This window comes from Melanostigma gelatinosum (assembly GCF_949748355.1).
Source record: "Melanostigma gelatinosum genome assembly, chromosome: 20".
Classification (NCBI taxonomy): domain Eukaryota; kingdom Metazoa; phylum Chordata; class Actinopteri; order Perciformes; family Zoarcidae; genus Melanostigma; species Melanostigma gelatinosum.
In genome coordinates this window covers 8,008,906-8,036,064 of record NC_136653.1, presented here as the reverse complement: position 1 = coordinate 8,036,064, position 27,159 = coordinate 8,008,906, and the positions used below count along the sequence as shown (strand labels likewise).

The 27,159-nt window shown below is 44.4% G+C and overlaps 2 protein-coding genes across 6 annotated transcripts in view; both read left to right on the top strand.

Annotated features, from left to right (window-relative positions):
- Positions 1–480: 480 nt before the first annotated feature.
- On the top strand, positions 481–4,680 carry LOC306794227 (uncharacterized protein). 2 transcript variants are annotated; one of them, XM_079292217.1, is made up of 5 exons: positions 481–795; positions 2,699–2,854; positions 3,264–3,351; positions 3,705–3,848; positions 4,627–4,680. In XM_079292217.1, the coding sequence occupies exons 1-4, from the start codon at positions 709–711 to the stop codon at positions 3,785–3,787; spliced, it is 414 nt and encodes a 137-aa protein (XP_079148343.1). In that variant the 5' UTR covers positions 481–708; the 3' UTR covers positions 3,788–3,848; positions 4,627–4,680. The 2 variants fall into 2 exon arrangements, 1 of the variants encoding a protein (XP_079148343.1); XR_013772919.1 differs by lacking the exon at positions 481–795 and adding an exon at positions 1,993–2,042.
- A 5,302-nt stretch (positions 4,681–9,982) lies between these two features.
- ccny (cyclin Y) overlaps positions 9,983–27,159 on the top strand; it is a 33,185-nt gene continuing 16,008 nt past the window's right edge. For all 4 annotated transcript variants that reach the window (XM_079291635.1, XM_079291633.1, XM_079291634.1 and 1 more), the window contains exon 1: positions 9,983–10,723. In XM_079291635.1, coding sequence (XP_079147761.1) covers positions 10,570–10,723 — 154 coding nt within the window. In that variant the 5' untranslated portion in view covers positions 9,983–10,569. The remainder of the gene's footprint in view (positions 10,724–27,159) is intronic.

Below are 27,159 nucleotides of genomic sequence, written 5' to 3'. Positions count from 1 at the left end.
TGTGTACAACTATACTACTAAATAACTAGAATAGCAAACAAGGAAACGGGGACAGTTGCTCAGGGTTTCCTGTAAATATGCTTAATAATTTCCTCAAATAACATCACGAGTGGGCTCCTCTTAAAAAGTAAGAAAGGACCGTTGAAATATTAGATACATCTTCCACAATCAGCAGCAACAAGCTTACTCCGATAAGAAACATTTTCACAGGGTTTGCTTGTCTCCTTAGTCATGCTCTCTCTCTCTGTGTGAAATGCTTCGATACTCTGCCCACTCAGTGTATATAGCAGCAGTGGCTGACGTCACTGCTTTCCCTGGAACAGGCCCCCCCCCTCAGCAGCGACATGTAAATGCAACCCAGCCAAATGCGATGTACGTTGACGTCAGTCACCGGCCAAGTCGTGATTATATGCACTTCCCTTTTGTGATTCCAGCATATCACGGAATTATTCATCAACGCCTTGTATGCCATGAGGGGGCAGTGAGCTCTGCTGGCGCGGAGCAAACAATGAACAGAAGTACACTCAAAAAAAGGATTTTGGGAGGCTGTTACATTTACTATAGTGTAACATGTATTTCGAACGATATTCATTCATGTTTCCAATGTGAACGTGATTCAGTCATGTAGGATTTGCATGAACTTCAAAAACGTAACATTTATTAGATCCATTCATGTTGCGATAAACTGAGACAATCGAGTATCTAGGCATGACCGCGAAAATCAGGACGAAGGCAGTCTTCTTCAGAAGCAGATTGTTGAGAAGAAGATACACCGTTGGCTTGCACATGGAAAAGGTAAGCAGAAATCCACCATCATTCGCCTAAATGCAAAATAATATGTGCATAAATGTCTTCAGCTCTTAGCTAATTAGTTAGTTGTTCTGTTGAGGCTATTTGTTATTTTCGCCCAAACTTAAAAAGCCAACAGTCCCCATGTGCACGGCTAGCTGTGCCGCGTTAGCGTTAGGTTGTCTCCTTTTTTGCAACCTGCCTCATAACTTGCCATTGTGAACGGTAAGCTATTGTTAATGACGAGGTAACGTGTAAGCGACATATTATAAGGTGTTCACAACTAGCTAACAAATGTTAATGACGTTAGCATACTTCCTGTAGAGTTAAATTAGCGCGCTAACGTTAGCCGTGCGTTAGCCGGTTTTATCAGTGTTCACACCAGTGATGCCCTGCAGAGTGATGTTGTGGACTTGTGTGCTGCAGACCTCAGTGTGGGTTTGACTTTCTCCCACATGTGTAGATTCATTGTCCCTGTGTTAGCCTGCTTACGTTAGCCGTGCTAACGTTAGCGCGCTAACGTTAGCCGTTTCTTACTGCTTACGTTAGCCTGCTTACTGCTAACGTAACTCTCAGGGAAACTTAACCTTTCCCTGAGATTTGCACGGTTTTATCAGACTGTTCACACTAGTGATGCCCTGCAGGGTGATGTTGTGGACTTGTGTGCTGCAGACCTCAGTGTCCGTTTGACTTTCTCCCGCATGTGTAGATTCACTGTCCCTGTGTTAGCCGTTTCTTAGTAATACGATATGTGTGGACATCCATTGCTAAATAATCCAGAGTCACCGTAACCGTGCACTTTATCACTGTAAGTATTGTTTTACCATATGTTCCAGAAAGAGTTATTTTTGTACGACAGATGAATGCTCATTGTCTATAACAGGGGAATTAGTTTGAAGAGAAGTCTGTATGATTTATTCGTGAATAAGGGCAGCTTGTTATGATGCAGAACATGCTGAATTCTGTGTTTTTACTACGAGGACGTTGCTACAGGCCCGATTGTATTTATTCAATCTTTATTTATTTAATCTTTCCAATGATAGAAGAGATGTGTTAACTTGGGGGTAACATTTATATTTGTTAATAATATTGAATTAATAAAAGATAATTGAAGTAAATGTATCTATATATTTTTTTACATGATAAATCTTTACAAATATGCTGTGTTTTTACAAATAGCAGAAAGTCACAGTGAGACCATCCCACCGCAAGAGTGTCCTGGTCAACCTCACTGACCTGCCAGGCATGAAACGGTGAATTTTTGTGACTGAACAAGCGATTCCAATGTTAAAAAGCTTATGTGTGATGGTCTAGCTAAATTATGTGGAGGTGTATGGAGTGTAGTGTATCTCTATCTGATAGATATGAGCTACTAAAACATATTAGACTACAGCACAGGCAGCGCTAGCCATGCCCACACATAAACTGCCCATGTACTTTTAAGATGTGGAATGCTTTGCACATTCATTTAAGTACAGTCCATCTTCAACAAAACTCCCAGGAGCTGCTAGAATTGTCAACATTCAGTTGTCATTTGTGCACTTGTATTGATCTTCCACAGAGAAGGATTCTTTTTTACACATTTGCACTCATTTGAAGAGTCAAGAAACTGTTACTTGTATGTTTGGGGGTTGCAGTGTTCAAACAAATGTATACGGAACATTTCACTCTCACAAGACCAGGAAACACAATCCACATACGTTAAAATATTTCAAGTAGTTACAACCAGTGTAGTTTCACAAGAATCCTGTGATAATCCTGAGGAAGATGAACATACTCAAGATAACCCTGCAGTTGAAGATGCGTGTATTGTGCATTTGCATGTCTTGAACGGACTGAACTGCAATATCAAATGTGTACCTAACAACAGTGACAACAAAATAGCCAAACTAATTTCTTTTTTGTGTAGGTGAATGCAGAATTCAAGAGAATCACAACAATCAATTTGCAGTCAAAGTTCTTCTCCCAGCTGGATCTTCACTCTGAAAACCTGATCCAGGTGTATGCCAAGAAAGGTGGAGTTCAAGGGAGAAAGATCAAGAGCATCATGGTACCCATAACCCAGGTATGATAACAATGGAAAAGTTAAAGAGAGGCTATTCTACTCGTAGAGCTTTTGTATTTTTTTACTTCCCCGTTGCTCTTATTGGTTGTCTGCACCTGTTGATAACGCCCCATGGCAATTTAAAATTAACTGAGAGGTTCCAGAATAATACGCATTTCTGAAATTAGGGTGGCGATGCCAAGCTGTGATCTGTAGCGAACATTCAAAAACCTTGGGAGATTAATAAGAAACTTTAGGAAAGGTGTAGTTGAAGTCATAGGCGCCAGCAGCTACTGGATCCCAAGGGTTCACATACTAATGCACACATGGATATTGCATGGTTAATCATTGTGATTAATAAGCTGGTTGGTTGAGATGGTGTTCCTAATGTTATTTAATTTTGCATATTTTCTCTTATCTGCATACTTAGACTGACAGCGTTGACGTCAGACGAGAATGCGTCCTCAAAGGTCTGTGTCTACCTGAACGAAGATCCAGAGAAGCTGGTGAGGGACAAGGTATGTTCATTTACCTTTATCTTTATTTGGGGATGATCACAGTTGGAATAGATGTGGTTTCCTCTTGGTTGCCATTAGCTTTAAAAACGTGAAACTTTTATTTACCTTAGTAATGCTAGAATAACAACCACTGATCTCATGGTAACAGACAAGCCACTGGTAGGGCTTAGTCATTGAAGTAGCTCACCATGGCTCAGTGAAACAATTTAATATCAGGTAGTCATAATGTCTTTTAATTATGTGAATAAAGTTATTGATAGCTGTTTATACAGTAAAATTAACATGTGCAATAAAAATGGGATGTAATGCAAATAAGTGAAAAATGATTGCCCTTGTTAATTGTTTTGTCACAGAATTTCGAAAGCAGTCAAACGGCCATGGCAGAGACCGTCTTTGGAATCCTTGTCATTCGAAAAGAAGGTGCAGAGCCCAGTGATGACCCTGAGGATGCTGGAGTCATTCTGGAGGGGGTGGAAGTGCTAGATGAGTTGGAAAAGGTACCTTTTGCGGTGTCAATGTTGCTTGCGCTTGTGTAAGCTCTCAACCTGAGCTACCTTCCAGAGCTCAAGTACACATTCGAAGCTCTGCAGAAGATCATGATGGAACTAAATGGAAACAAACTATCCATAAAAGGACAAGCTCTCAAAACAAAGCTTTTCCATTAGTTTGAGACTGCCCACTGATGGCTAAAGCGGATAAGAAACTTCCGTGTTTCTGTGCTATATTCTGTAATCCTGTGAGTTCACCAGGACATTAAACGACAAGTGCAGTAAGTTAGTAATTGCAAATGTTTAAAAGGAATGTTTTTAATGTTTTAAGAAGAATGTTTGAAATCTTTTAAGAAGAATGTTAGAAAGGTTTTAAGAGGAATGTGTTTGTTTTTTTAAACCGCTTGTTTTTTTCAAATGGATGAAGTACCAAGATCCACTATGTTGGCACTTTCAAAAATAAGTGAAGCAGTATACTTTATTATTTTGAATAATATATATATATATATATATATATATATATATATATATATATATATATATATATATATATATATATATATATATAGTGATTTTATATGATATATAGTGATTTATAGTGATATATATATATATATATATATATATAGTGATCTTGCCGAAGATGAAGAACAGGTAGAGAGGACCATTCACTCTCATCAGCCGTACCCACATCAATCAGGCCGGCATTAGCTATATTAGTATCAGTGAATGTGTGGCTCATGATGATGACTTCTTCTTCTTCTTCTTCTTCTTCTTCTTCTTCCAGGGAAGCCGCCCGGAGGTACCGAGAAAGGCGGAACGAATATCACAAATGGCTCCAAAATCAAGTCGCCATGCTACAAAATCAAGTGGCCATGCTTGATAATCAAAACAAGAACCTTATTGAGGAGCTTAGAGCCTTAAAGACATGCAACACTTCTTCGAAACCCCCGTCCTTGCTGTAAAAATTATGTTTTTAATGTATATGCTTTAATGTGTATGCGTATATGCTTCTTCTTCCTCCCCTCCTCCTCCTCCTCCTCCTCCTCCTCGCCCGGAGGTACCGAGGAAGGAAGAACGAATATTACAAATGCCTCGAAAATCAAGTGGCCATGCTCCTTAAAGTGCTCCTTAAATGCTCCTTAAAGTGTGCATGTCCTTAAAGGACATGCACACTTCTTCTTCTTCTCCCTCCTCCTCCTCCTCCTCCTCCTCCTCCTCCTCCTCCTCCTCGCCCGGAGGTACCGAGGAAGGAAGAACGAATATTACAAATGCAAATGCCTCGAAAATCAAGTGGCCATGCTCAAAAATCAAGTGGCCATGCTCCTTAAAGTGCTCCTTAAATGCTCCTTAAAGTGTGCATGTCCTTAAAGGACATGCACACTTCTTCTTCTTCTTCTTCTTCTTCTTGCTTCCAGGGAAGCCGCCCGGAGGTACCGAGAAAGGCGGAACGAATATCACAAATGGCTCCAAAATCAAGTGGCCATGCTACAAAATCAAGTGGCCATGCTTGATAATCAAAACAAGAACCTTATTGAGGAGCTTAGAGCCTTAAAGACATGCAACACTTCTTCGAAACCCCGTCCTTGCTGTAAAAATTATGTTTTTAATGTATATGCTTTAATGTATATGCTTCTTCTTCCTCCTCCTCCTCCTCCTCCTCCTCCTCCTCCTCCTCCTCCTCCTCGCCTGGAGGTACCGAGGAAGGAAGAACGAATATTACAAATGCCTCGAAAATCAAGTGGCCATGCTCCTTAAAGTGCTCCTTAAATGCTCCTTAAAGTGTGCATGTCCTTAAAGGACATGCACACTTCTTCTTCTTCTTCTTCTTCTTCTTCTTCTTCCTCCCCCTCCTCCTCCTCCTCCTCCTCCTCCTCCTCCTCGCCCGGAGGTACCGAGGAAGGAAGAACGAATATTACAAATGCCTCGAAAATCAAGTGGCCATGCTCCTTAAATGCTCCTTAAAGTGTGCATGTCCTTAAAGGACATGCACACTTCTTCTTCTCCCTCCTCCTCCTCCTCCTCCTCCTCCTCCTCCTCCTCGCCCGGAGGTACCGAGGAAGGAAGAACGAATATTACAAATGCAAATGCCTCGAAAATCAAGTGGCCATGCTCAAAAATCAAGTGGCCATGCTCCTTAAAGTGCTCCTTAAATGCTCCTTAAAGTGTGCATGTCCTTAAAGGACATGCACACTTCTTCTTCTTCTTCTTCTTCTTCTTCTTCTTGCTTCCAGGGAAGCCGCCCGGAGGTACCGAGAAAGGCGGAACGAATATCACAAATGGCTCCAAAATCAAGTGGCCATGCTACAAAATCAAGTGGCCATGCTTGATAATCAAAACAAGAACCTTATTGAGGAGCTTAGAGCCTTAAAGACATGCAACACTTCTTCGAAACCCCGTCCTTGCTGTAAAAATTATGTTTTTAATGTATATGCTTTAATGTATATGCTTCTTCTTCCTCCTCCTCCTCCTCCTCCTCCTCCTCCTCCTCCTCCTCCTCGCCCGGAGGTACCGAGGAAGGAAGAACGAATATTACAAATGCCTCGAAAATCAAGTGGCCATGCTCCTTAAAGTGCTCCTTAAATGCTCCTTAAAGTGTGCATGTCCTTAAAGGACATGCACACTTCTTCTTCTTCTTCTTCTTCTTCTTCTTCTTCTTCTTCCTCCCCCTCCTCCTCCTCCTCCTCCTCCTCGCCCGGAGGTACCGAGGAAGGAAGAACGAATATTACAAATGCCTCGAAAATCAAGTGGCCATGCTCCTTAAATGCTCCTTAAAGTGTGCATGTCCTTAAAGGACATGCACACTTCTTCTCCCTCTTCATCCTCCTCCTCCTCCTCCTCGCCCGGAGGTACCGAGGAAGGAAGAACGAATATTACAAATGCAAATGCCTCGAAAATCAAGTGGCCATGCTCAAAAATCAAGTGGCCATGCTCCTTAAAGTGCTCCTTAAATGCTCCTTAAAGTGTGCATGTCCTTAAAGGACATGCACACTTCTTCTTCTTCTTCTTCTTCTTCTTCTTCTTCTTCTTCTTCTTCTTCTTCTTCCAGGGAAGCCGCCCGGAGGTACCGAGAAAGGCGGAACGAATATCACAAATGACTCCAAAATCAAGTGGCCATGCTACAAAATCAAGTGGCCATGCTACAAAATCAAGTGGCCATGCTTGATAATCAAAACAAGAACCTTATTGAGGAGCTTAGAGCCTTAAAGACATGCAACACTTCTTCGAAACCCCCGTCCTTGCTGTAAAAATTATGTTTTTAATGTATATGCTTTAATGTATATGCGTATATGCTTCTTCTTCCTCCCCTCCTCCTCCTCCTCCTCCTCCTCCTCCTCCTCCTCCTCCTCGCCCGGAGGTACCGAGGAAGGAAGAACAAATATTACAAATGCCTCGAAAATCAAGTGGCCATGCTCCTTAAAGTGCTCCTTAAATGCTCCTTAAAGTGTGCATGTCCTTAAAGGACATGCACACGAAAATCAAGTGGCCATGCTCCTTAAATGCTCCTTAAAGTGTGCATGTCCTTAAAGGACATGCACACTTCTTCTTCTCCCTCTTCCTCCTCCTCCTCCTCCTCGCCCGGAGGTACCGAGGAAGGAAGAACGAATATTACAAATGCCTCGAAAATCAAGTGGCCATGCTCAAAAATCAAGTGGCCATGCTCCTTAAAGTGCTCCTTAAATGCTCCTTAAAGTGTGCATGTCCTTAAAGGACATGCACACGAAAATCAAGTGGCCATGCTCCTTAAATGCTCCTTAAAGTGTGCATGTCCTTAAAGGACATGCACACTTCTTCTTCTCCCTCTTCCTCCTCCTCCTCCTCCTCGCCCGGAGGTACCGAGGAAGGAAGAACGAATATTACAAATGCCTCGAAAATCAAGTGGCCATGCTCAAAAATCAAGTGGCCATGCTCCTTAAAGTGCTCCTTAAATGCTCCTTAAAGTGTGCATGTCCTTAAAGGACATGCACACTTCTTCTAAACACTCCCTGTCCTTGCTGTAAAAATGATGATCACCCCTTCTGATTGACATTGTTTTTAATGTATATGCTTTAATAAAGTATTTGCTCAGTCTCTCTTCTGCTTAGAACCTGATTTGCTGTCCCTTCAGAGATGACTCGATTGCCACGACTGTCAGCGGCCGAGCCAAAGCAATGTCTCTCTCCCCCCTCTCACATCTTTTGGTAGATGACACGCATGCTGTGGAACGACCACCATGTTGTTGCGCAGTGCATGCTGGAAGAAGGGGATGTATTTGAACACATCTTACATAAACCACACACACAGATGGATGTGGATGTGGAAGAAAATAATTGATGGCATTCTCTGACTTAGTGGATACAACCAACGTCTCGAATACTCAAGAATTTGTCGCAGTGATTTTTTGATTTGCGTGCAGTGATTCCCGCTCTCTCACTCCCCCCATGTGCAGTTTGTTAGGTGGACATCGTGGAAACTAAACAACCGGGGCAAGAATCCAATACCACTGAGACCTGCACTGAACACCTGTGCCAATTGTGAAACCTTATTCCTGTCCAGTCTATAACAAAACACCGTCAACTTTAGCCTTCCAAGAGACAAAAAAACATTGCAGAATGCATGGGCAGGGAAAAATAAATTCTGTCCCAGTGAATTGACTACTGCATTTAAATATTTAAAAATGTCTGCATTAATGACAGCAGATGGAGTGCTTTGTGTTATAGACAGCCGCAATTAAAACACATCATCGTCACTGTCCATTACATAGTTTGGTTTGGCTGTAATGTGCAAAATGCTTCAGTCTCTTATCTTGGTTTGCAGAATTTGAAGCAGCTTTGAAACGTCTTTTCTTAAACACCTGAGGCAGGCTGTAACGTGAGTGTATGTAGTCTCATTAAATGCAATGCAGGTGCAGTACCAGCAGGCTGCACTGCAGCACCACGCCCGATCCTTTAGTATGAGCAGCACTCTGTCACAGGCAAAGCAAAGCCCCGGTGGATTCGTCCGTGATGAGGCAAGATCGTGTAATTAACTGGCACTCACAAATATGAGTCAGAAGGAAATGACAGATGTCCATGTTTGGGTCCATGACATGTCATAATCCAGGGATAAACAGCAATCACTCACCTGTTAAATAAAAACAAAAAACAATTGCTAGGTGGCCTATTCTTAGTACACTGCTATTATAAACTACATATTATAGTCACAAAACGTATCCTGTGACACATAAAGTATCTTGTGACTATCTTTTCATATTTATTCAAGCATCCTTGCACTCTGCATCATTGTACTTTTATCTCCATTAATTGTCCTAGTCTCCTAGTCATTGTTGTGTTTTATATTCATATATATACTTTGTAAATATATGTATATCTGTACATAGTAGTTAAATGTTTGTGCTTACCGTTGTTCTACTTTGTTGTCCTTGTTTTTGTGTATTTGTCTATTTCTGTGTATGTACGTTGAGTCACATTCCTTGTATGTGTACACATACATGGCAAATAAAGCTGATTCTGAATCTAATTATAGGTTCCTGCCTCTAGATATTACTGGAATAAAATAAATCATTCATGGACTTCCTGAACGCACTTGAGAATATTTATTCTATTACAGTCTGTATTTATATTGATATATTTCTTACCTAATTGTAGGCCATTCGTCAAGTGCCTGTCACAAATGTCCATTTATTACATTGTCACCACCCTCTTGAACCGGAACCTTTTCTCATGGTCGTAATGCTGTAGCTTTTTAAGGTATGTTTACGTGCTACCGGATATTGCACTTTCGATTTTCATACATCTAGCCATCGACCCTTCTCCCACAATTTAGTACAACACTACAAACAGCAGGAATGCAGAGTGAGTAACTGAAGGCAAGAAAATGAATACTACTACTGTACGTTGCTCTTTGACAATTGTTTTCAACGACAAACAATGCCACAATATCATGAAGTACCTAGGACATCAAACGAGGTGGTTAGTTTCCCTAGTTTATTTAAATTTTTTGTTATAATAGTTTTCTCTCTGCCTTCCGGGGGTTAAACACTACTCGGCTATAGGCCTACTGAATGCATTTAAAGTGCGAAGCCATTTCTTAACCTTAATGTCGAAATTCCGACTTTACGGGCAGCACCTGAAAGCCACACAACAGCGGATGTAGCAGTAGTCTACAGTACATCGGCAACCATGTAGCGCTGCGAGCTAAAATATCTCCCCCCGACGAGAAAAAAACATGTCCACATATGCATTCGTGTCGCGATAAAGTAATAGTAACGTTATCTCAAAATGCGTTTGTGGAGATAACTGGACGCTCGGACGGAAATTACAAGGCGAGGGTATCTGAAAACCGGGGAGTGTGAAACCGACGGCTGCGAAATAGACACGCTATCTGGACGTCTGGAAGGGGACGTCGGGCTACTCCTCTGATGTATTAGCCTACCTCGGCGTTTTACCGGCCTTTTAAATGACTGAACTTCACCGGCGAAGCGCAGCCTACTGTAGACTCGGGGGAAGGGCGTGCAGCGCTAACGGATACCGGGGTTTGTAGTTTGCACCAGGTCTGTCTGTCCGCGTTACCGCCCCGTTTTTTCCTCCCTCTCTCTCTCGTTCTCGCTCTCTCTCTCTCTCTCTCTCTCTCTCTCTCTCTCTCTCTCTCTATCTCCCTCCCTCTCGGTAACGTTATCAGCACGGCCAGGAGAAGGCTGAATAAACCAGTTGGGTTTTTTTCGGACCTATAACCAAAACCTGCTTCCACCATGGGGAATACAACCTCTTGCTGCGTGTCCTCGAGCCCCAAACACAGGAGGAACAACCACTCCAGGCTCGAGCCCTACCGGCCGGAGCCGGAGCTGAGCCGGGAGGACACGGGCTGCAACCTCCAGCACATCAGCGACAGAGAAAATCTAGACGGTGAGATACAGATGCAGCTAACCCCCCCCCCCCCCATTTTTAACATGTAAATAATACAATAATATTATTGTTATGGCTATTATCATTATGTAGTGTTGTCTGAAGATGTGTGCCGTTAGCGGATAAGGAGAGCTTGCAACATCTGTGCAGAGGACCCACCCACCCCATTTCACCAATAACTACACCGCTGTAGGCTTCCTTCTCACAGGACTTCCAGCTTGTTGGAAATCAGCCATATGGCAGTGTTTTCCAAAGCCGGGATGCAAAAGTACAAGGCACTTTAGCTGGGAGAGTTAGTATTATTCGATAGTATAAATACTAAACTGTTATTAGTTTAACGATTCTATTCCATCCTTATTATACACCGACTTTAATCGCTTCCAGCTTGCTGCTGCTGCTGCCTGGTTATTTGGTGGTCTGAGCCCCGACCCCGAGCTCACGTCATCTCCACTGTGTTTGTGTGTGTGTGTGGTGTGTGTGTGTGTGTGTGTGTGTGTGAGGTTGGCCCAGTGTTGAAGGGCGGGTGTGAATTTGTGCTCCGGTGGGAGGTGATGCGATCATGATGGACAGTTTTTCATGGCGGGGTGTCCATTCACTTCCTACGGGGGGCGAGCTGAATAGGAAATGACGCAGCCATCGCATATCAATGCTCATCAACACCAGCACAGTCGCACTCCACTGTACATGTTTGATCTGGGCCAATCGGGATGTTCGTGGTATTTCCCCATGCAAAACGAGGAATGCTTTTGTGGCACTGATTTTGGCTTGTAAGACATTCACGCAGTTGTTGGTCAACATATATGCTTTATCCTAAATCAATCTATAAAGTCTTATCCGACAACGGCACAATTTTATTTATAATGAGCTCGAACGTGTGTCTAATTGTGTATCATTGACACACACACACACACACAAAAAACATGGCCAAATGCCACTTGGCATTATATATACACAGCTACAGAAAGGTAATTTACACCAACAGTCTGTCCATCTATCCATTCTCTGCTGCTTGACTGGGTCTGGGTGGCGTCAAAGCAGCCCAAACATCCTCCCCAGTTAGGCTACTTCCTCACTCATTCCCAGGCCGTATGATAAATAGCTAATCCTCCCAGCATGTTCTGGGTCTACCCAGGGGTGTGCTGTTAGTTGGACGTGCCCAGAATACCTTACACAGGGAGGCTCCAGGGGCATTCTGATCAGATGTCTGAACCACCGAAACTTTCATCTTTCCATCTGAAGAAGCAGCAGCAGCAGTTCTGCTCCGAGCTTGTTCACCTTACAATGGAGACTCGTGTTTGGTTGCTCGTGTCCACATTCTCATTCTTTCAATCAGCCAGAGATGGAACAATGCCTCGATTAATAGTTTTGTCTATCAATTCAAAAAACAAAATTTCCCACAGCAGGCTACAATGTGACATCTTCAAATATCTTGTGTTTAGCATTTGTGCTTGAAAACAGGACAAAAGCCATCAGCCGAAGAAAAAGGATCAATCAATAAACAAAAAATCTGAGCTCTAACTTGACTTGACTTTTCTTTATTTTTTTTTACATATTATAGACAAAAAAAATGAATCTATAAAACAACCTGAATAAACAATTCTTAGTGGCAACCCTCGATTGGTTAGAAGCTACTTGTGCCAGGATTCATCCAAATGTCATGAGGTCGAAATGACCAACAAATCCAAACACAAAGCTTGGAATTGTGCCTCTGAGAGTAAATGTGATGGGAGGGGGTGTCCTGTTTCAGCTATTTACACAAGTCTTTAGGTAATGACCCTTTGACCTCGTCACTGTATCTCTAATGGCATTCCACAGCCAGAAGCCTCCCGTGCCCATCCTGTGGAGCAGGGGTGTCAAACTCATTTTCACTCTGGGGCCACATCAGCATCACGGTCGCCCTCAAAGGGCCGGTTGTAAATGTAAGACGGTGTAAATGTAACTACGGTACTCCTAACATAGTTAGTTTAGTTTCCCGGGATATCTGTGACTTCCACAACACGTACTTCCAGTTGTGTGATTTCTCCTCCGCCATTGTTTCCTGTTGCTGGTGCAAAATGCATTCTGGGATATTTGGCTGTCCCAAGTACAGACAAGTCACCTCTGATGCATCCCGGGTAAAATGGGCAGAGCGAGCCACATCCGGGCATTAGGGCCGTGCTTGGCTCGATGTGAACTTTGAATTGGAACAGTACTTTGGCTGAGACTGATGACGTTTCAGTACAGAGAAGTACGCATGTTGAGAAACTTGTTGGAAATCCTCTTTATGGGCTGTTGCATCTCCTGTCCACCTGTTGTGATAGTTTTAATGTCAGCACACAGACAACATGCCATCTCATCACTTCGACTTTCTATCTCATAATTTCGACCATGGGGATATTTTTATTTTCACATCTAACTTTAAATTTTTGTAAAAAAAAAAAAAAAAAAATTTTTTTTTTTCTGGCGGATTCGCGGGCCACATAAAATGACGTGGCGGGCCGGATCTGGCCCGCGGGCCGTATGTTTGACACCCCTGCTGTGGAGGAATACCGCTTGATTCTAGCACGTGAACGCACTGGACAAGTCACATATCGTGCAGCTCATATAATCTGGAGGTTCTTTGCGAACAGTAGATATGGAAATGTTCAAGGAGACCACGTGAGGCAGTGAGATTTGATATCTGTCCTTTGAAAGAGTGAAGAAAGTCGCTGAAGTGTTTCTCCAGGTTGATCATTTCTCATAAGTTAGATTTTGTGTGTGTGTGTGTGTGTGTGTGTGTGTGTGTGTGTGTGTGTGTGTGTGTGTGTGTGTGTGTGTGTGTGTGTGTGTGTGTGTGTGTGTGTGTGTGTGTGTGTGTGTGTGTGTGTGCGCGCGCATGTGACCCCGGCTGCGTTGAGCATGTGATTGCAAAAATCCAAAAACAATAATCAGCCTTGAAAAGCTGCTGACAGTGGTGACGACACACGCTCACACTCTTTTGCACGCGCACAAACGAAACACACGCAGTGTTGCTTACGAGCGTGAGAGGGTCTTTCAGGTGGTCCCTGACACAAATTAGGCAGCGTAATCTGATTGGCCCGAGCAGTCGCTCACACTCTCTCTCTCTAATGACCCGGTGCGTTCCCACCGTAGCTCACACACCAGTTGGAGATAAAGAGGCTGGAGATTCACGCGACGGCTAATTTACGCCTTTTTTTGCGCTCTGTCTGCCATGCTTTATAGGTTGTACTTCACAGCACGTGCCGTATGTCTGCTTCTCATGACTGTGATGAAGACGCGTCGACGACCACAGATATACAGGCCTAAAGGGTAGTTAAGTTTTATGGCTGCTATCAACACAACGCTTTAGTCATCGATTCCCGAGGGGAGGAAGTCCCCCTCCTCTCCAGCTAGCGCTGGTCCACTGGTGGCTTGTGCGGTCACCGAGACGCTCTCCAGACTAAACGCATTTGATATGAAAAATGCATGCGTAGTTAAATAAAGACGTGTTAGGCTATAAAAGGCTTTTTGGATATTTGGTGTTTGCAGCAGTGCTGTGGGTATAAAGGTGTTATAAGCATGGCTTCACACAGCATGAAATACGTTTTAAAACTGTCATCTGAACCGTTTTTAACGATACAAATCCAGCAATACGGAGTGGCACTTTTCATTTACATTTATGAATGTACATGGGAGTAATTTCTCAATTTAAACATAATCACAGTTTCAATATAGAGATTTCCTATATGTTGTGAAAGTGTGTCAGCCTCTTTCTGAGCTAGATAAAGATAACTGGAAGAGCAACGATGATCAGAGACTGTCATCCACATGTGCATGTTAATGCTAAGGTTAATAACTAAGGTTCACCATCACGAGAGAGAGAGAGAGAGAGAGAGAGAGAGAGAGAGAGAGAGTTTAAATATATCTTTATTTGTTTGTGTTAAGTTCCATTTACAGAGTTGTCTACTGTTACTCAAAACAAACCGAATTATTTTCTGAACAACACGATACGTTATCATTTAAAACGGTTAAACAAATAAGGTCCAACAAACATAAACGTGTCTTTAATTGTCTGTGGGCTGAGATCTGACTCTCACTTAGCGCCCACTTTGTCCAGTTCTTTGTTCACTTTGTGAACTATTTTCTTGAGTCTGTATCCTTCCTGCTTCGTGAGACCTCCTCTGTCCTTGCTCCTCATGTGAGATCTGGCAGAGCTGGAGAGCTTCTCCTTGTCAGAGAGGTAGTCCTCCACTCTGACTTTTCTCACGTTCTTACTCCTCCTCAGAAACTCCTTTATCTCCTCCACGCTGTAGCCTCCAGAGCCCCTAGAGCTGCCAGCACCGTGTGTAGAGGGCTCACTGTTTACAGCAGAGTTCTCCTCCTGACTGGACTCAGAGTCCTCCCAACCGGACTCAGGGTCCTCTTCCAGCCTGGACTCACACTCGGCTGCTCCTCCACTTTCTGTAGTTGCCACTTTCTTTGCCTGTGAGCTTCCTCTGTCTCCTCTTCAGCTGAGGGGCCTTGAGCTGCTCCTCGTCTGCTTCCATGGCCACCTCCCTACCTGCCTCCACCTGTCCTCCAGTACTCTCCCTCACCTGCTGGACCTCACTTGCCCCGTCCTTCCTCACCTCTTGTCCCCCACTTGTCCTCTCTTCTCTCACCTCCTGTACCCCACCCGTCACCTCCGCTCTCACCTCCTGAGCCCCACCCGCCTCCTCCACTCTCGCCTCCTGGGTCACACCTGTCTCCTCCACTCTCGCCACCTGAGCCCCACCCGTCTCCTCCACCCTCGCCTCCTGTGCTCCACTTGTTCCCTCTTGTCCATCCTGCTTGTCCCCTCTGTCCTCAGTACCTCTCTGGTTCTGGTCTTTGTTTGAGCCGTGTTCCCCAGGACAAGCTCTGCTCAGATGTCCTTCGCTCCCACAGCTGTAACATTTAAAATCGTTAGTCTTTGCAAAGATGATGTAGTCAAAGTCGTCCACAGTGATCTTGAAGCTGAGGTTGACCACTCTGCTCCTGTTGCTGGGGATCATGAGGACATGTCTCCTGTGAGACACCACGTGCTGCAACAGCGGAGACTGAAATCCAGAGGACACCCTCCTAACCGGAGACACCACCTTCCCATGTTTGGACAGCTCTTTGATGATGGCATCACTCTTTATGAATGGCGGCACGTTGGACACAGTGACTTTCACCTCCGGTGAGGCGAGAGCATACGTGGGCAGGAAGTGTTCACCCACGGAGATCCCTGTCATCAACACCACTTCCGCAGCTTCTATACTGTCCAGAAAGATGACCACAGCGCTGTTCATCCGCGCTGCGGACTTCACGTGGCTGTGGCCGACAAGCTCACCCACTCCCAGGCTGATCTCCTCCACCGAACACCCGAACAGCGGCGGGATCTTCACGCCGTGTTCCCTGGTTAGCTCCGTCAGGCTCATACTAGCGTTTAGCACGCCGACAGCACCTGCTGCCCGGCTGCAATCTGCTCAAAAAGACCCAAAAAACAGATAAAAGTACACAAAAAAAACCGTGAACCCTGCACACCCCACTACACTATCATACCCAACATTAGCCAGTGAAGAAAAATCGTTAATTATCGCTCTCAAAGCCCCGCTCCTGCAGCTCCGCACACCTCCTTCCACTCAGAGAGAGTGAGAGAGAGTGACTGACTGACTGACTGATTGATTTACAGACCCTCCACACACAAACAGCGGAGCTATTTTTAGACTGATTTGATCAGAGAACGTTGCAATGCCGCATCGCTGCACAGGAGCTCTTGGTAAAGGTAAACCCAGGCCGCTGATGATGTCTCAGAAATAAGAGAGCGAGAGAGGACGGCGATATGGAAGATGAAGCAGATGGCTCGCTTTTACTTAACATAGACATTTGTAAATGAGCAATGGGCCCGGCATTCATCTCTGTCTCATCAGTGTTAAAGTTAGTTATTTCTGGAGCACGCACACACACACACGCACACGCACACACGTGCGTATTGATGAGTCTTGCTTGTTGAAATCTGCACATGGATTATTCATGCCTGGGGAGCCTCCTTACTGTGACTTCCAGACGAGTTGACCTCGAATAACGCTGGATGATCCCACTCAGTTGGGATTGTTGCCGAGGTTGAAAAAAATACTTTGTTTTCAATTGCTGAAATCACAAATTTCTATTTTTTTCAAAACGGCATGTGAGAGCCATAATGTAACCACACATTTTTGACCAAATAAGTGATTAATACAACATTCAAAGGGTCATTCATTTGAAGAACAAATGGGTTCTTGTCAATGTCCATCTTTGTGGAGTATGAACTAATTCCCTCCATTTCAACTATTTGAGCTCTTTGTTCCTGTTTATTTGACCAGGATTCAGCAGCAATATAAACTAGGGCAACTATCACACTATGTGTGTGTGTTTGCTTTGACGGACTGGAACCTGACGGCAATTAGATGCAGCGTTAGGGGAGCTCAAGAGATCATCCGGGCACAGCTGTCTGCAGGCTACTTGCATTACTGGCATATGTTGTGCCTGCAAACTGGGAGAGACTGCTGCTGTCTGTCTTTGAGCAGGGAGGATGGACTCATTCTACAGACGGATCAAGTTGAGCCTTTGTAACCGTGGGTTTGACCTCACTCAGCTCTTTACATCGCGCTCTATTCCGACCAAGTGACAGAGACGGAGTGTTTCTGACCAGAAAACCACACAATGATAAGCGGTTTTCTTTTTACATGCCTCATTACCCGACGTCAAAGAGCCCTCGAGCAAGGCACTCTCATTTCATAAGATGTGTGTGTCCAAATAAATTCTGCATGAAATGAGGTATTTAACCCTCACTGAAGATAAAGGAACTTCTTTGCTGCTGTTGTTCCAGATCCACAGTGCCGTGCTGCACAGAGTCACACATCCATTCTCATGACATTACATCAGCCCGACTGTCTGCTGCTGTTGGAGTTGCTTGAATGCGCTGCAGTGTGTGGATGAAGCAGCATACATAATCTTCCCTAGAAAAATGACCCCCGGCTCTTTGCTCTCCCAGTAAATTGCAGTTCATGGGGTAAATTGATTAGCGGCGGAGCACCCCCCCCCCCCCCCCCCCCTACAGGGCATGATGTAGACATATAACTGAAAATAATTTGTTTTTGCTATCACTACACAGGCAACACCGGCGTACATTCCCGACCATCAGTACTAGCAGTTTCCATCTGTCTGATGGCAGTAATGCAAACTGGCAACAATTATCATATCTGTGCATTGCTTCAAATTACAAACTTTTCCGTATTCATACCAGCTTTGAAGTCACACGTGAGCTGTCATGTGACTGTCCTGTGAGGGAAATGACTGCACAATCACATGACGCTCTCTCCTATAGAAAAGAAACAACTCATGTTTGAATAGATCATATCTGATACAGTGCAATGGTTTGCTGTCGTGTGATCACGGTGCAGTGAAATTCCTTTCACTTTAAGAATACATCTATTTTCTTAATAACTGCTTCTTCATTGCAGAGCCCTTGATAGGAGCCTATCCCAGCACACTTTATAGGAATGTTGACAATCTGTCAGCTACCCACGTATCTACTGTACTTTTCGGACTATAAGCCGCTACTTTTAACCCCACGCTTCGAGGCCTCGGCTTATAGTCCGGTGCGATTTATATACGAATTTTTCCGTAGCTTTTCTCCGCCACAACAACAACCGCAACTTCCGGTTCCGGTCTAACACAACATTTACTAGCTCCCGACACAGAACAGTTGCTACCAGCAACCCCTCTGCTACCAGCTGTTACTGACAGGGTCGCTACAATATGGATGAAGTACCTTTGACCTACCTCTCACTAGGACTGTTAACAAAAAAGGTTGAACGGCAAGATGCTTTTAACAGTACATGTCCGACTCGCTAGCTTCTAAGCTAATTTTAACATTACGGCCAATGGGGAAATGCTAACCGCGATTAGCATTAGCGAATATATAATATATTTTTGTACATCTTTTCATGCAGACATACTTGCATTACAGACTAAGGTCTCTCACGGCTACCAAACGAAAAGCAATGAGGCAATAACTGTTGTTGCTCATAGCTCTGAATAGCTGTTGTGCTAGCAGCAACTGGCCAAGCCAGTTAGCCGTAAATGCTATTCAGAGCTATGAGCATGAGAAGATCAACTTTTTCTCAAGTCTGCCAGTGGATCCTAACAGTGCGGAACAGTGTGAAAGAATCCACCATCACCAACGGGTTCCGAAAGGCTGGGCTACTACGAGATGCGGAGGACAGCGCAATGCGTGTTTTTGTGTGCGTGTTTTTGAGTGAGAGAAATAAATCATCTTGGTTTGCAATAAGACTGCTGTCCTGAGTCTGCATTTGGAACATTTGGAGAGGAACTTGGGGAGTGGGGGACTATTGCATATCTTTTACCTTCACATTTCCTCTTACCCAAGGAATGGAGTTTGAGTATATGCTAATAATCTCCAGCAACACGCGATTGTCTTTGAGCAGCCATGTAAATGGTCCTGCACATGTTATTTTAAAGTGATTAGCAGGCGTAGGTCCCTGGTGCATGTGTATCTGGCTACATGTAGGGTCTGGTATACACCGAAACAACCCAGGACCAAGTAGTCTCAAACTTTCTCCAGTGTATACGATGCCTGCAATCGATCATTTTTGTGCGCAGATCTCGAATAAAATGAATGCTTGTGTGGTTTTGCTAGCAGCCAATTAAAACATGTGATAAACCATTCATTTTTTTTATGTTTTATTTACGCTGGTCGACCTCATGATTTATGAATACCTTATTTAAGAGTGTTTGTTTGTTTTCCACTGAAAAGGATGTTCACGAAATTAAGATTGCATCTGTGATGAAATAAGAATATTTTGATGATTACCGGGATCATATTGTGAGTTGCGATTATATCTAGCCAGGATAATTGCGACATAAAATGTTTATATTGTCACATACCTAGACATTCCTTAACACATTGGAGCAATGCTTGCTTGTTTTTTCTTCTTCTCCTCACCCAGGTCCTTTTTCTTTACAGCTCTGTGTGCCTACACTCGGTTTATGCTGTTTTACCAACAGTTATTGTCAACACCGCCCCTGACCCCAGAGCAGTGCAGCAGAGCTCTTTCAGCTCTCGGTTATGGTTTGTCTCTGTTGTTATTTACTCTCTATTTGAAAGGATGGCTTTCCTGTCTAGTTGAAAGATGACGTGTGACCCGTTTGGCATGTAGTGTAAGAAGACAATGCAACGGACCCTGCACTGGTGCTCTGTGTGGTATGGCGTCGTTGCATCAATACGACTCGGCAGCAATTGGTACAGTGTAGTGTACGAGCAGGTGGGAGAGGCAGAGAGCGAGAGAGAGAGAGAGAGAGAGAGAGAGAGCCCGGCTGCCTGTCTGTCTCTGCCTTTGATGGGCCTGCCTCCACCATCTGAATCGTTTCAAGCCTGCGTTACCTAGTTACAGCGAGCAGAGGATGCAGGGATGGGAGGGGACAGAGGCTGACGGTGGGTTGATGTCTCTCAGCTGGGTGCAGAGTAAATGAGTCCGTGGACTCCTCACCCCCTACTCGCTTCTGTGTCTCGCTCTCGCTCTCTCTATGTGTCAGTTTTGGAAAAATTAAAGCCGGAGCTGCAGCGATAAGTCAGTTAATAGATTTGTCGATCGACAGACAGACCATTAATTACAAACTATTTTGATAATTAGCTAATCGGTTTAGTCATTTTTAATGAAAAATTATGAACATTTGATGTGTCTAGCTTCTCAAACATGAGGACTTGATACTTGTAAACCTAATATCTTTGGATGATCAGTAGGGGTGTCACCGATCACAAACCTCACGGTTCGGTTCGGATCACGGTTCAGGAGTCACGGTTCGGATCATTTTTCGGATCAACAAAGAAAAGGGGAGGAGACAAATATAACTTTGCTTTCCATTTATTAAAGAACTTCAAGAACACTTAAAGCAAAGAACTTTGGGCTATAGTCTTACATGAAAACAAAAACATTGAAGATGTCCAATTTGAAACAAAATGAAATAAATAAATAAAAATAATACATTCAAGAATTATGTTTAAGTGCAACATGAGTTATGTTGATATCCTCGTCCTTTCATCAATATTGAAAGAAAGAAACAGCCAGTGAGCTGCTTCCACTGTTTACACTGAACTGAACTGCTCAGCAACAACTTGGGTCTCTGTTTACTTCCTGTCAGGTCATTCAAATTCACAATAATGTTTACCATTACTGTGACATTATTTTCAAAAAGATGAGAATATCTCCATTGTCTGGGGAGAGGGTCAACCTTTCTGTGATGGCTGGAATATTATTGGGCCTGTCTAGCTTCACTCTGATACTTCTGTCAGCACCTGAACCAGGTGTGTGTGTGTGTGACTCTCACAGAGGGGGCGTGTCTACAGCACCTGAACCAGGTGTGTGTCTGTGTGACTCTCACAGAGGGGGCGTGTCTACAGCACCGGACTAAGAATCACTCCGCCATGGTGAAAGCAGTCTCTAGTCTTTTCCTTCTCATAGAGGTCTGGAACAGCTTCACACTGAAGTGGGTGCGTGAGTGGACTTCGTAGCGTGGCTCAAGCATTTTAACCAGATTTAGAAATCCTTTGTTTTCTACACCGGAGTGTCCCCGTCGCTGACAGACGGGATGGTATCTCTTCATATGTGTGGACATGCCGATGTTTTGCCGTTGTCGCGTGTCTCTCTTTAAATAACGCCTACATACCGTAACGCTTTGTCCACCACCCTCATCCGTCGTCATACGTTACAGGGAAGACAAAATGTTCCCAAACTAGCGACTTAAATGACGCCGCGGCTTCTGACGTTCCTCCGCTCGCCATGACGTCACCGTTAAATGCTTCTAAGCTGCTCCGTTCATGTGAACACTCTGCATTGATATTCGGGGACTTGTTACTTGAAAAGGAACAGCAGCAGTAGAACTTTACACACTATGATTACACTGTAAAAAATAAATAAATACTCGATTGATCCGCGGTTCACGAGTGATCCGAACCGTGAGGGGTGATCCGAACGGATCACGGATAGATCCGTGATCCGTGACACCACTAATGATCAGACAAAACAGGACATCAGAAGATGTCACATTGGACTTTTCTTTCTTGGCAAAATGATTAATCAACAAAATAATCAACAGATTATTGGACAATGAAAATAATCTACAGTTGTTGCCCTAATAACAGCACTCATCAGATGAACAACAGATGTGCCGTGTGACTTGCACCTTCATGATCGTGCATCTTTGTGAAAGTGGGGTAATGTTCCTGCTCCAAGAAACGACTTGTTAATTAAACAGTGTTTCCACCACTGAGGCAGTTCTGCTGACGAACTTTCTGTCTGTGGCTCCGATTTCATTTGTGTCTTCTTCGCCCATTGTGCTCGTCTCTCCATGTCTGTTTCTAGCATTCCAAACGAGCCGTCGTCTCTGCTGAAGAAAGCACACACAGGACCAGACTCTGGATGTTCACAACAGCGAATGTAAAGGCTCACGTGACCCGTGAGTGGAGGCTGAATCACTACAGATTCAGAATCTACATTTAAATTACTCTAAGTCTCACTGTCATCAGCGTTTGTACGCAGCCTCAACAGGCAGATGGAAGTATAATAGCTGATGCTGCAATGCCATTACATTGAACTGGCCTTAAGTGCCTGGAGAAGAAAATATACGAGCTACTGCTGGACTCACTTCATGAAATGTCGATAACAATTTGTGAACGTCATCTTTATGTCCTTGCAAAATCATTCGCTGCTTTCTTCTTCATCCCCTTTTGAACATCGCTTTCGAGCTCACCTTTTGGCTTCTCGTATGTGCTCCGAGTACGGCCTTTACGGTGTTTTTTTAATTCTTTCTTTGGAAAAAGCTGTCCTTCTCTGTACTCCCCTTCCCAGTTTAATTTCACCATCACCTAATTACAGCCATCCGTCAAGTGTAGAAGTAATCGACGGCAGTGGTCCACATGGGGATACATAGCCAGGTACGCTGCCAGGGAACGTCGCTGTGACGGATTGTTTGGAATTTCTGGGCTGCTCGGCTGCTACACAAAGCGGTACGGCTGAGGTATTGTAAGTCCAGGAAGTCCTCCCCTGTCACAGCAGGACATAACTGTGGAGGCAGATAGGAGGTGTGTTTGGTACATGGAGCTTTAACCTTCCGTGGATCTACAGTGTATGTGTGGTTGTATATAGGACCGTGGGAGAGGCTACGGATGTCTTAACTGTTAAAAAAATGAAAAGCCTCATTTATTTTTCACCAAGCATTTCACTCAAGTGGCACAGCAACACATCCTACACTTGTCGGGCCGCTGCTGCTTGTAATCTTGTACACATATGCCTCATCTTAAGACATCGGGAAGTGATGGAAACGAGATGTCGTGGCTTCTGCGTGAATCCTCTGGAACCAAGAAGTTATGAGAAGGACCCCACACACACACACACACACACACACACACACACACACACACACACACACACACACACACACACACATGATGCGCACGTATGTGATTGAGTTCTGCTGAAGTCATCAGTTTTCTGTGTAGTTGAGGTGAAATTTCCCCCAACTCATTCCCCCGCCATCCTCTTGTCCCTTCCTTTATAACAACTCAGCTCTTTTCCTCCGATTTCCTGACTATAACCACTGCAATGTGAGCAGCTTTGATATTGCTGTCAAGGTGTTTCACGACATAAAAGTCTTATCGGTGCAGCTTTTACTCAGGCCCGCTCCCGCTTATCGCACGCGCTGTTCAAATGAAAACAAGGCGGCTGTGTCATTAAGTGGTACAGCGGTGAATGCCGTAACACAGATAGCACACTTTCACAGAGGCTCTCTCCCTGCTCCCTGCCAAGCGCCTCCTTACCCAAGGTGAGAGCCACTTAAAGGGCCAAACGCACTGACGGCGAAGAAATGACGCGCCTCATTTGACGCACAGCAGTTGGTGCTCTCAGATTCAAAATGCCAACACCACACCACCGGCAGTATTTTAGGGAGAAGTTCGATATTTAGGCAACAACGTGAAATTGGCGTCACGTGATCCTTTACATGGAAGACGTATCGCTCTGTGGGAGTTGTTTGGGACTGAAAAAACACTCGCTGTTGTACAGTGACGCCACACGGGGTCAAGATCTGCTCTCTGCCGCACATTCACAGCCCATACACGACTCAGTAAAGATGCCCACTGAGCACGCTCAGTTAACCTCCGTGTTCCCTCTCCTCTCGATGTGTTACTGTCCTTCTTTCTCACATTACAAGACACACACACACACACTTCCACAGAAGTGTTATCAGGGCCAACTCACAGTATCATGCGGTGCAGCAGTCACACGGGTTGAGCTGTGATCAGTGCTGGATGGAAACTGTGTGCTTTGCCGCTCCAAACTTCACTCGAGAAGCTGAGAACTTAAATTGTTAAAGGTAAATCTGCAGTGGTTTTAATATACGTTGTTGTTGTCGTGCTGCTTTTCGAAAGACAGCTTGACTGTGCTTTGCTTCGCAATCCTCAGATCGCACTGACACCATCAAATCTGATTCAAGATCTCAAATCATCACTCATCTGTGGTTGAGCCATATTGCAGCATTTCAAACGGCGACAACACAGAATTAAAGTGACATAAAGTCGATCCAGCTTCACGCTCACTGCTACTCACGGCAGCACGGCGTTTCTTTTAGCCAATCTATTTTCAATCAGCAGCTGCATCTTGTGCTCTTTTCTCCAGCACTCAGTTACAAGATGTGCTGTGCGCTGCTTATCTTAGCCGCGTGGGCGTATTGTTTGATAGCACGCCGTTGACAGCCGCGCTGCGCCATCTGGATCCCCTCAGGCTGGCACCTCAGCAAAGCAGCCGAAAGAAAACCAGCAGAGAGGGCCTTCCTGTCTGGGCTGATGTTGCAACCCGAAGCCACCCTCACGACAGGCTCCCGGGGCAGGCGGGCAGAGGGCCAACCGCTAACCATAATATTACACATATTCCTGTTCACAATGTAACTAACGGCGGCAGGAAGGGCATCAGTTTCCTCTTGTCCTGTACGTATATTGTGATAAGATAAAAAAATCAACCAAGACACTGTTTGTGGATAAAATGACTAGATGGTGTTTTTCATAAAATACATACCTAACAAATCAAAGTACTTCTTCACATTGATGCAAAAATCATTTAAAAACAATAGCAGTCCTGCTGGTTGATTTGCAACAATGCCTTCCGTAGCCTAAACCTGTAGTGTGCAAGCACAAGTTTGTTTCCACACTTCAGTGGGCGGCGTATGCACCTGTCACTGGTTTGCCAATAATAATAATAAGAAAAGAAAGGTGATGCTGTGCATTATTCCGCGCGACCGACTGGAATGGAGCGTGGATGAGAGGAGAGCTACGGGAAGAGGGGCCGCTTTAGTGGCTGTCCTCTTTCGGCTTTGTCTTCCATCTTTCTTCAGGTGTGCTCGTGTGTTTTCTGCATAAATAGTGCAACACATGTGGCTTAAATCCACACAGCGACCCATTCCCTCCACCCTTTGTTCAGCCTACCTCCCTAACAATGCGTAACTGTCACCCCCCTACTTCATTTCCTCTCCCACTTCCTGAAACGCAGGAAGTCGGGTGCTGGAGAGAAACTGGGGAGGAGTGGAACCACACCAAAGGTCACTGACGGCAGCCATGTAGAGGGACACGCCCCGTTTCTCTGGCCAGTCGGCTTCCTCTGTTCAAAATGTGACATCACCAGTTAGAAAGACTCTAAATAATTTATGTGAAAGTACAAACGTTCTTATCACAAAACAGAAAGTCAGCGTTCAAGTTATTCTGTAGCTCACGTACGTGTGAGTGCTCTGTGCGTGTACTGCATACATCACCAACAGTTGTGTGCGTGCAGCATCATTAATCCACCTTGAGTTCTCCTTCACTGCTCTTTGCTTCTTCCCACACACCCATATTTTATTCAGCACCGTGTGTCACTTCCTCCGACATCATGTGTGTGTGTGTGTGTGTGTGTGTGTGTGTGTGTGTGTGTGTGTGTGTGTGTGTGTGTGTGTGTGTGTGTGTGTGTGTGTGTGTGTGTGTGTGTGTGTGTGTGTGTGTGTGTGTGTGTGTGCGCGTGTGTGTGTGTGTGCGTGCGTGTGTGTGTGTGCGTGCCCTTTGAGGCTCCTCAAGTGGCTCTCAAACACAAAAAGATAGCAGTTCAAAAGAGTTGGGACACAATAGCGTCGGCTGGCATGTGTGACCTGCAGTTTACTGAGAGGCCGTGTGATCTCAGGTATGCTGCGTAGTCGCCATGATATCGTGTGTTTTAATGGTGGATCTAAACTACAGTTTTACATCCACCGTGTTCATTTCCACAAGGTTTCTACTGAAGCTGGTTGACCTTTTCTTCTTCACTTCCTCCCATCCCCCCCAACTCTGCTCTCATCCCTCTCTCTATTTCACATCCATCTTGACTCCTTCCCCTCATCTCTATTACCTTCTATCATTTCCTGCCCTCCCTCCTCTCGTCGCCCCTCGCTGTCTTCTCTCCCCCCGTCCATGTTTCAAAGGCGCCACTCCCGTCACTTCATTTTCGGCTCTCTTGTCCTTTTCGCCCTCATTATCAGCTTGTCGCTCTTCCTCCGTCCCTCCTGCTTCTCTCCGCATCTGTTTTCTCTTTCTCTCTATTAGTCTGGGTGTTGGTCCCTTCCTCCTGACCCTTCCTGGTTCACTGACATCCAAGAAACCAGGAAGCCGCTGATGGGGTCACCACCCCACACAATGTCGTGTGTGTGTGTGTGTTTGTGCGCGTCATAGTTTTAGTTTAGTTTCCTTGCTTGTGTTGAGACTTAGTATTACAGTTTTAGGTAATGATTAACCTAGACCGGTTTATGATAATGATTATAACCTTATGTCAACAAATGTTTTACCTGAGGTTGAGCAGGATATTAAATCTCTTCACCAGGCCTCTATAAGACTGCGGCGATCTCGCACCAATCAGCTGTTCAAACAACGGGGGTTCTCTGTTTCGCTCGCCACAAATTTATTATCTATAATTTAACAATAAGAAATATTTTTTGGCTAAGGGGTTTAATTGAGGCAAAGAACGAGGACAAAAGATGAATGTGTACATGAATTCAATGGTTTACCGCAGCAGTGTCGGTAGCTGCAAGCACGTCCAAAAAAAAAGGAAGATGTTTGTTAACAGCAAAAATAATAAAGTAAACAAAAGCATGTCTCTGGAAACTTTGGGTATTTTTCACAATTCTTTTGACGTTTTATAGGCTAAATGATTGCTCACCTCATGAAAAAAAATGGCCAGTAGAATTAATAATTAATGAAAAACTAATTTGTGCTAAAACTCACTTTCACTTTGTTACACACCAGTTAGCCAGAGGCAGTCACACTCTATCATGTGACATGTAAAAAAAAAAGAAGACATTTCAGAAAGCAACCCAGAATCAAATGAGTGAAGGTACAGGGCACGGTTCACTGAGGTAGTGTCTAA

What these genes read in the sequence shown, in the direction of transcription:
- LOC306794227 (XM_079292217.1), top strand. Translation starts at nt 709, where the DNA reads ATGACCGCGAAAATCAGGACGAAGGCAGTCTTCTTCAGAAGCAGATTG. An exon ending in TTGGCTTGCACATGGAAAAG is followed by an intron (nt 796 to 2,698) that starts GTAAGCAGAAAT and finishes TTTTTTGTGTAG; the next exon opens with GTGAATGCAGAATTCAAGAG. An exon ending in AGAAGCTGGTGAGGGACAAG is followed by an intron (nt 3,352 to 3,704) that starts GTATGTTCATTT and finishes GTTTTGTCACAG; the next exon opens with AATTTCGAAAGCAGTCAAAC.